Genomic DNA, 9,894 nt, shown 5'->3' with positions numbered 1-9,894 from the left:
TTTTGAATTTTTTATTTTATTTTGTCAAACATGTGCAGGCAGACATTACACTTGATGTTAACATGGAACTTGTTAAGAACTGATGGAAATGTAACTGTACAATCAAAAACTAGATATTTACACAGGTACCAAACAACAGTCTGTCATGTCCTTACAAATCTAAACAACATTTCTTCTTGGAAAAGGATTTCTAAAATGTTGGCACAGTCAAAATTTTGTTACATAATATAAATCAATGAAAAATTATCAAAAGACCTGTTGTCTTTAATTAAATTGTCAAAACCCAAAAATAGCTATGTCCAATGCTAAAACAAAAGCTGACAGAAAACTAAAACTGATGGCTGATTTTCCTCGAGTTCATGAAGGCAGATTTGCAAACACACACAGATGGAGCCTGGATCCCATTACACAGTGATAACAGGAATATTTCACTGAACTCTGTAGCAGTAACTTGACATCGGTCCTATGGTTCACGGTCTCTGTCCAATAACCTCGTTATGGCAGCTTCTGAGCTTGGTCAGAGACAATGGACCTGAGGACCACAGTTTGTTAGGATGAGATCACAAGAGTATATATATAAAAACACAAATCACTGTTACACGAACACTGCGGACATTGTACGAAAAAACAGACTTCATCATCTCCTTGACTAAAGTCTGTAATTCGTTCAAACTTCCATTCCATATTCATTGTAGACAGTGAAATCACCTGATATCAAAATACACTGCAATTTCAATATATAAAAATACCAAACTGAAAATGGTGAAAATTTGAATATGTACTAACTATTTAACACATCGAGATTAAATCTTGAAAGACTAATGGCATTCTGATAGCATTGTTTATTATTCAAATATTGTTCTATTCTTTTTTTAAAAACATTCATTAGGATCACAAAGGACAGAAAAATAACACATGATCCCCCGCTTCAATACTACAGCAACAAAATGAAACAGATGGTAGAAGAAAAAGAAAAGACGCAATTTCTTTAAACATCTTTGCATCTAATTCTACTCAAATTATGGTAACTAAATATGAAATTTTCATAACACATCTTTTTTTTTTTTTTAATTTTCTGAAAGAAAAAAAAAGTCCATAATTTTTTTTGTGAAAACTTTACATGAATGCGACTAGGGGATGAGAATAAGACCTGCACCACCTGCTTTGGGACTAGTACAACTGCTGACTGACAGGAATGTAGCCATTATTATTATTACATATATCAAAACACAAATGTACTATCGCATTTCTTTATATAAATGTAAACATGAGCACTATGTCATATTCAACACAAACCTTATTATCAACAAAATATTTTTGTTATATTCCAGAAATGCTTTTCCTGCAAATGATGTTGACAACAGAAATGAAATATGTTCAAATCATGACAAAATCATTTTGCATAGAAAACTCTTGATGTTGGAATAATAATATGAAGTATTAACATTTTTTAAACATAAGTACTACAAAAGAAAGAAAAATTACTTTGTAAGTTAAAACAAGGTTATAAAAATTCTTCCTTGAATTGACATCATTATGCCTATGTAGTAAATGTAGAATCCTAAAGCAACATTCACCAAATTAGAGAATATATTACAGAAAATATGCAATTCTGTATGCGGTATAAATAAATACACGGTAAACTGAGACCCGTCCTTTGTACTCTGTTTTATACACTCATATATACATCACCATCACATGAATTTGTGACCAAATTTATAACAGGAATGATAACACAGATCTTACAACAAAGAAATTTAAGGTCATGGGAACCCCAGCCCATAATGCTCCACATATATTTTGCTATCAGTTGCTGTGATAAATTAAAGTCACTTTCGCTCTTTCACACAACCAACATTTGCAGATTGCACAGAAACCATGGTGCATTTAATGCTCTTCAAGTCAGAATTGCATACCTTCTTAAAGCACCACTAATACTAAGGACTGTTTTCATCTCCTGGGTGCCCCCATCCCACCCCTACCCCCCATGCTGCCTCTCTCGGATCGAGCCCCCATTCCACCACGCATTCCTCCTCGCCCGGTGTTACCCATAGCTCCACGCCCCATCATCCCACGTGGAGGACCACCTCCTCTTCCACTTGCTGGTCTTCCTTCCTTTGGCTTCTTTTCTTCAACATTCAGTCGATGATCTCCATTAAAAAGCAAGGGCTGAAAATGTAAGTTGAATTTTTCATGTTTTGAAATCTTTTGCATACATTGTCCATGTACTTTTCTGAAGGGAAAACACCAACTAAGAAACCAATACCACCAAAACACATATATGTTGTAAGAATATTGAAATGCTTGTATTTGCATGTTTCCAATCTCTACTTTTATTATATTAAACATGTGATTGTTTATCAATTAGGGCACAAAGAAGGGGGTCTAGTAAACAACGAAGAAAAAGGTCTTACCCGCATTCTCAAGATTTCTCCAACTGGTGTCGGGCTGTCGAATACTACGAATCCAAAGTTCTGTTGAATTATAAGTAAAGATCTCAGAGAACAGCAAAACAAAGAATGCATAATGAAAAGATGTGTAAATTCAACCACTGATCTACTTACTGGTACTTTGCCAGGAACACTCTTGGCATTTATTCTTACTTCGACGACATTACCATATTCTGAAGATAGACAAACAAATCGCATAAATGCATGAGTTTAAATTACACTTTTGGTGTAATGAAAAATTTCACATAATATAATAAGGTACATGTATGAACATGCTCTTACTTTCAAAGAAGACTCTCAGCTCCGACTCCATAACATTTTGTGGTAGATTTCCAACAAAGAGCTGGTGGCTGTCAGGGAAGCGAGAGGGGGGCCCTCCTCCCCCACCTCCCCCCAGTCTCCTATTGCTTTGTGCATCGACTTCCCCATCATCCTTGCTGGCACTCAGGCGATCTCTTTCTCTCCTCTCTCTTGATCTACAAGGTCAATGATGAAACTATAAATAGCAAAATCTTTCCATATTGTTTTTATGAAAAAAATATCAAACCCATTGTTGCATGTTTAAAGATAGATATGAATTGAATTATGTGTATTAAATATCAGGTAATGTATGTGTTTGTTTTTCATTGTAACACAAAGCAGAGATATCAATCCTAATATACACAGTGTAATGATGATCTAACCTTTGAGTTCTCTGTGGTTGTGGACCTGTTCCCTGATCTTGACGGAAACCAGGGCCACCTGATGATTTTTGCTGAGGCGGTGATGGCATCGTCGATGGTTGACTGACCTGACCAGAAGGGGTGTTCTTGCTGGCTAAGGCAGCCCAAGAAAAGGGTTTAGGTTCCCCTAAAGATCAACAATTCCATTATTAGAAATAAAGTATAAAATCTAAATAATGTTCACATACAATCTATAAGTGATCTGCAGTGCATTAGTGACACAAAACACCTCGTTCATAACAGTTTTTACCCTCTTTGTCATTAACATTTCCGTATTTCAAACTTTCAGTTCTATTTGAAGCATTTGTAAGAAGATGTTTGGCTGTGAGCTATTACCTGCGTTCTGTGGCTCCTCCTCCTGTGCCTCAGGTTCTTGCTCGACTGGCACCTCTTCATCGATCATCTCCTTCTCCTCATAAGCTGGCTCTGGCTCCAATCCTTCATCTTTGTCCTCCTCGGCCGACTTCTGGGAGGGAGAATCCACACGATCCTCCAGGTGAGATGTTCCATTACTGAAATTATTATTAAAAGCAAATTTAATAGGACTGTAACATTCAATATCAACCTGTAAAAAAAAAATCTTTAAAATGCTCAACCTATAGGTAGATCAATAATACTTCCTTTTTTAACAACAAGTCTTTCAAACAAGAAAATAACCTAGAAAAACAAAATAATAGCCAATGGTATGTAACAGCCATTCAATAAATATGCCATTTGATTTCCTTGGTATTCATTTTATCACTATCAAATTGTAATCTTTAAATATCAAGATGTGGAGAAACATTTTCCTGGATTTTCAAGAGTCAATAACATATTTTCAATGAATATCTGTCAGATATATGGCAAATTGTAAGAGTGAAAAGGTCTGGTATATTATTTAATTTTTTAGACCTCATAATCTCTTTCTGATGATGCTTGCATATTTAAAATATATTCAGTGTTTTTCTTTCTTTAACATATAGGCACAATGGCACATGATGTACAGATTACACATGTTAATCAAAGCTAATATTCAGAGGTAAAAATAGAACTGAATATAGTAAGCAAGTAAAAATAAACCAATTATAATCATTTCCAGTGCTTCGGAAAATACTTGGGTTGACTTAAATAAAATAAGGTTTTATGTGATAAATGTTTTAATTAGATTGCATTTCCCTTCTCTATACCATGGTTAATCATGTACCTCAGAGATGGTGGTGGCTCATAGAAATTCTGCACCCCTGGATCCTGCATGCTCTCCTGAACATTAGGATTAGTTGCCATGTTCTCAACATCAGAATCTATAAGAAAAGCACAGGGTTCTTATTTCTTCTAAACCAATTCATGTCCTATTGATTTACAGATGAACAGACAAGTCTTTCTTTGAAATTGAGCTTATTGATAGTTTCATGACCTTCCTTGAAAACTATCCTTCAATAAAAATATTTTGTTAAAATCTATGTTGATCAACTTTAGCGTCGTTTTCATGCAGATGATATAATTATAGGGAAGAGAAAGAAAATCACAAACCCTCCTCCTGATTCTCAATGTCGCTGTCATCATGGAAAACCTCATCCTGGTAACGGAAGATGTCATTGTGTACGTAATACTTTTTGGGAGATTGAGGTGCTAGCACAAAGGTCTGCATAAACCTCCTCATTGGCTGGCCATTGTTTGACAGTTCTCCGGTCACCTGTCAAAATAAAAACACAAAACACATTTAATTTCAAAGTGACTATTGTCAATGATCAAACTTTCATTGTTTACTACAACCAAAAAGACACTTAACAAGGGTACAAGTTTAAATTCAGTATGTTAAAATTTCTTTGTACAAGACCAGAAAATATCCACCTGAACAACAACAGCATTTCCAACAGTAGCCTGACTGTCAACTTGGCGTATCTTAGCATGACAGTCACGGAAATTCAGGGACATAATCTTCTTATGGATCTCCTGTTCAAAAAGATATGATCAAGATTCATAACAAGTTCTGCATTAATTTTTTTATATTTCTAATCCCAGCTTTTAACTAGAACTGTCCTAATGGGACTAATACCCCCGCTAGGCTAATTTCAAATGGGACAAATAATTGAATTGAATAATAATTAAGGTTTGGAACACATACAAAAAAAAAATTCTAGAATTGTAAAAAAAAAAAAAAAATAGTTAACAAAGAAAAATTAAAATCAAAATTGTCAGAATTTCACTGTAAATACATATCTATAACAGTAATACATTTACAAATGTATGTATTTGATGATATATTTTTTTAATTTAATTGATTTAAAGAAAAACCAACAAAATGACAATAACCCCTCCCTTTGCAGTGAATAGAAATACCAGTAGCCAAGCAATGCTCTTCTGTTGATAAAACTTTCAATATCTTTCTAATAAGAGTCTTGACAGATGCAATTAGTTGTTTCAAATTTTCCTCACTTTCTCCTATGGCGCAATTGAACTCCATATCAGAAAATTGATCCCATAGGACTATGATTTTCTTTGATGAGCTTGTTAAATTTAATAAACTCCCAAAACATTACCATAATTACCATACTATGTAAAAATATGTAAAAAAGAAAATTTAATATTACAAACAATTTTAAAATTGCCAAAACACTACAATCATATCAGTAATTTTGAATTTCATTTAAATTAATGCCCAATAGTGTCACTTCATCAAATTACTTGACAAATAAATTTAAACAACCTCTAAAAATAGTTTAACTTCTTTATTAATAATTATATTATTTATTTCCTTATAATGATAGACCTTTTGGTTTACATGAAACAGTTTTAAAATAGCCCCAAAACCATCACCAATTTTACAGATTATCAATTTCCCCTAAACACATGCTCCATCTGAACCATGGCTCAGATAATGGCTCCCTTGGGACAAATGAATTCAGCCACACTTGTCTTTGATGTTCTCATTAGCTCCTAAGAATTTATCATTGACAAACAAAAACTTTGCATTGTCAGTTGATAGAATACTTATGAAAAATAAATTTTTTTTTATTAATTAAAACATAAAGACAAAAAAACTCCATCTGGATGTATTTATATAAATATATTTTAGAGTGTTTTCTATTAATTAATTAATAAAATCTGTAAGGATTACCTCCCTTACTTTTCAACATTAGTGTACAATACATAGAATAAGGAAAATGAAAACTGTCATAAAATCATTAAATCTTGTCTGATCTTAAAAAAAATTGCAGGTGCACATCTTCAGATGGTGTTCAACATATGTACAAATTTTCAAACTGTTGCATGCAGTAATAAAAAATTCTATAGGGGGGACAAAGTTGCGTCTACAGACAGACGGACAGACGGACAGACGGACAGACGGACAGACAGACAGACGGACAGGGTGAAACCAATATACCCCCCTAAACTTCGTTTGCGGGGGTATAATGAGTGACATCAGCTACTTACTGCCTGGCCAACCACTGGTGGCTGCTCCTCTCCAGGTTTCTCCACTCCTCCATGAACAAAGCTAGAGTTGTGACTGTAGAATCTGAATAAAGAATTATATAACCATTTACCAGTTCTCTATTCACTTCCTTCATAGCTGTCACATTTCTATTTCTTGGACTATTTCTTTTCTTATACAATCAAAAACATCATATTCTATACCCTTTGAGTGTCATGACCCATATTAAAGCTGACATGAATTCATAAAAGCATTTGGTCGCCATATTAGTTTCGATCGCTCCTCTACTGCCACTGGGGTATATATACCGGTTGAGAAAGTTACGGTCGGTTGCTTTCCGATCGAGGCATTCACGTTGCGCGGACTTCTAAATGCATGAACTACACATTGTACATGTAGTAAAATGTAGTAATAAAGAATAAAGAAAACAACAATCAATGAAATACAAAATATATTTATTCTTTGAAAGGATGTCCAAGGTATCTGTATTATTTTGCACAGACAGTGCTGCCTTACTTCGCATGCACATCGAACACGTGTTTCGTTCATACAGAGTGCATAACGTCTGCATCTTCTTGAAAACCCTGGCGACACTACATCCAACACAGTAGCTAAATGATAGTAAATCCAAGAAAGTAACAACGTTTCTATCCGTTCCTACAAAAACTCCCCGTTTATAAAATCCATGCGATAATTGACATTGCTCGATCTGCCACAGTGTGTGGTTTGCGCATGTGCGATGTTATAACATACACAGGAAAACGGTCTACAATTATCGAGGAATTTCTGAAGTATCTGCGCTTGGATTTCAGTCTGTCTTGTTTTGTCGTTTATTGGATATATCTTGCCAGTGAAGTGGTTGTCATATTATTTTTGTTCAAAACGCGTTTTTACAAGTCTTTTCGTCCAAGGTAACGTGTTCGGTGTACGAAATTCCTGAATGCGGTGAAGCATGACGAGGGCTCTCGGCCTTATATAGGGGGTGTGTAGCGATGAGCAGAACAATAGAAATCGACAACTAATATGGCGGTAGTCGGAGATAAAAGGGAAGTAATGCGTATTTATGAATTCATGTCAGCTTTAATTGAGATATTGTGTGTAAGGATTCATGATAAACAAGAACTCTGCGAAATTGTGTATTGCCTTGCAACTAAATTTTTCCTTTTCAATTGTAAAGTCAGAGAAAAAAATGATTTGTATGTACTTGAATTTGTAATGTTGAATATCTCAAAAGTAGTTCAATGATAACTTAAATGGGAAGAGTTTGGGGGTTTGATTTATTACAATGCTTAGGATGTAAAGTTTAATAATCTTAAGTGTTATGAGGTTTTTTGTTCAAACTTGCGCACAAGAATGTGGACATTAACCAAGTAGCACACAAACATCTTCCATTAATGATAAATATTACTATCATTAATGGAAATATTACTGGAGACAATGAAAGGGAATTTTAATTTACAGGGATTTACGAATTAACATCTTGCTGCTCTCTAAAATAATTTCTTGAAAAGCTTTAATTTACCTGTGTAAATGCAGTGGGACCTCATTAAGCAAGGTGTAGTATTGCCTAACAAACTCTCGGCCAACACACTGTGGGCTTGGGGTTTCCATGACCATGACTTTGTTGTTAAGTAATCTAAAAAAGAAAAAAGAAATGCATAAACATTGCAGTGGCTTTTTGGAAAACACTGATTCTGATGTCCAGATGATGTCTTCCTCTTTTAAATCATCAATGAAACAATATTTACCAGAACTTTCAGTACAGAGATAACAGAGTAAATACAAATACACATCATTGATAAAAAAAATATCAAAGCATCTCTTGCAGCTTATGTAGATCTGAGAATTATCACAAATGAAATAGAATAATAATAGAATTGGAAATTTTAAGATAAATCCTTTTTGTATTAATTTTTACTCTCACATATATTTCTTACCACACTTGTGAATTTTGGAGCATTTGCTTTTGTTAAGTTGTACATTTTATTAAATAATTAACACTTGCTAGCGAATATAAGCTCATCTGCAAATGTTTTATCATTATTATCATGCTCTGTCCTAAGATATCCTTGATTCACATTTTGCTTAATTATTCTATATTTACTAATACCTCAGGGTTCAAACAATGTTTATTCAAAAGTATGAGAAAAAATATCCAAGATATCAGGTCTCCATACATGACTAAAAATAAAGGAGTATACTGGGATTTTGCATTGCAACAGACATTAAAGTACCCGGATTATACTGTTGAAAAATTGTGCTATGTATTCCAAGTGACTTCAGAATGCCAGTGAATGGAAAAAAGATGTCACCATTTAATTACAATCTCGGTAAGAAATCTGTTTTGGTTCCTGTGAATTTTTCCAAGTGAAAATAGATAACACATCAATGAAGATATCTTCCTTTTTTCCTTTCACCAATCTTCCACAGTTATGTGCATTTATATAAAAAAAAACAGCGAAATGTTTAGGAAACAATAACTTGGGTTAGACATACAGGTAAATTTTACTTTCCCAAAGTGAATACTAATCTTACCAATAAAATACTTAGAATAACCAATGATAAGGGCACTTATTACGTTCTGACATGAAAAAAAAATATGGGTGGGAGCAAGGGTTGGTTATGTACAATACGGGTAAACCAAAACCAATCCATCAACTTTCACTATTTATCAATGAAAATTTTAATCTTAACAAAAATATTGATACAGTTAAAAAGTTATAAAAACTCCATCACTTTATTTAATATTTGCAAGAATGGACATTTCATTCACAACGAGGGTCATATCTCCGGTAAACATGAATAAACAAAACTGCGATCGTTTCCATCGATGTTCGATTCAATTATTTCATACAGAAAAAGTAGATCTAATGTTCGATATAATCAGCCCTGATCAGCGTTCAGCAATAATATTTAGCTTAACTTTGCATTCTGTATAAATTTAGCCGGTTAGTTGATACACAGTTTCGAACAATGTAGGAGAAACAAGGAAGGCACACGAGGTTAATTCGTAACCTCCATTTTTCCTTGAAAAAAGTAAACCTACCTCAATTATCTTCGAATCAAAGCTCGGGGTTCAATATGACTATAAATACATTAGAATCGATATAATTTACAGTCAAATTTCTTATAATATAGATTAAAAGAATTTTGGTTCTTCTGCCTAGCACATGCACAAGATGCGCATTGAAGTCACAATTTACCTTTCAGCGCGCAAGTACCGGGGTTTCCTTTCCAGAACAATCCTGAAACCCCAAAATGAGACCGCTTATATCATTTATTAGATCTAGTTATCAAATTTTTACGTATT

The 9,894-nt window shown here is 33.9% G+C and overlaps 1 protein-coding gene across 2 annotated transcripts; it reads right to left on the bottom strand.

Moving 5' to 3' along the window:
• LOC105347201 (ras GTPase-activating protein-binding protein 2) lies at positions 1 to 9,817 on the bottom strand. Of its 2 annotated transcripts, none has more exons than XM_011456170.4 (12): positions 9,788 to 9,817; positions 8,107 to 8,220; positions 6,587 to 6,668; positions 5,003 to 5,104; positions 4,682 to 4,844; positions 4,356 to 4,452; positions 3,509 to 3,684; positions 3,134 to 3,299; positions 2,733 to 2,926; positions 2,565 to 2,623; positions 2,415 to 2,474; positions 1 to 2,169 (listed from the first exon to the last, which is right to left on the bottom strand). In XM_011456170.4, the coding sequence occupies exons 2-12, from the start codon at positions 8,199 to 8,201 to the stop codon at positions 1,951 to 1,953; spliced, it is 1,413 nt and encodes a 470-aa protein (XP_011454472.1). In that variant the 5' UTR covers positions 8,202 to 8,220; positions 9,788 to 9,817; the 3' UTR covers positions 1 to 1,950. The 2 variants fall into 2 exon arrangements, with proteins under 2 accessions (XP_011454472.1, XP_011454471.1); XM_011456169.4 differs by having other exon boundaries at positions 9,631 to 9,791.
• Between the last annotated feature and the right edge of the window lie 77 nt (positions 9,818 to 9,894).

This window comes from Magallana gigas, chromosome 7, assembly GCF_963853765.1.
Source record: "Magallana gigas chromosome 7, xbMagGiga1.1, whole genome shotgun sequence".
Classification (NCBI taxonomy): Eukaryota; Metazoa; Mollusca; class Bivalvia; order Ostreida; family Ostreidae; genus Magallana; species Magallana gigas.
The sequence above is the reverse complement of the archived record's forward strand: the minus strand, read 5'-3'. Positions and strand labels throughout refer to the sequence as shown.

Excerpts from the sequence above, each read along its gene's own strand:
- LOC105347201 (XM_011456170.4), bottom strand. The coding sequence starts at position 8,201 with ATGGTCATGGAAACCCCAAGCCCACAGTGTGTTGGCCGAGAGTTTGTT. Across the intron at positions 5,105-6,586 it reads CACCAGTGGTTGGCCAGGCA|GAGATCCATAAGAAGATTAT; the intron begins GTAAGTAGCTGA and ends CTTTTTGAACAG. Across the intron at positions 2,927-3,133 it reads CAACCACAGAGAACTCAAAG|ATCAAGAGAGAGGAGAGAAA; the intron begins GTTAGATCATCA and ends TTGACCTTGTAG.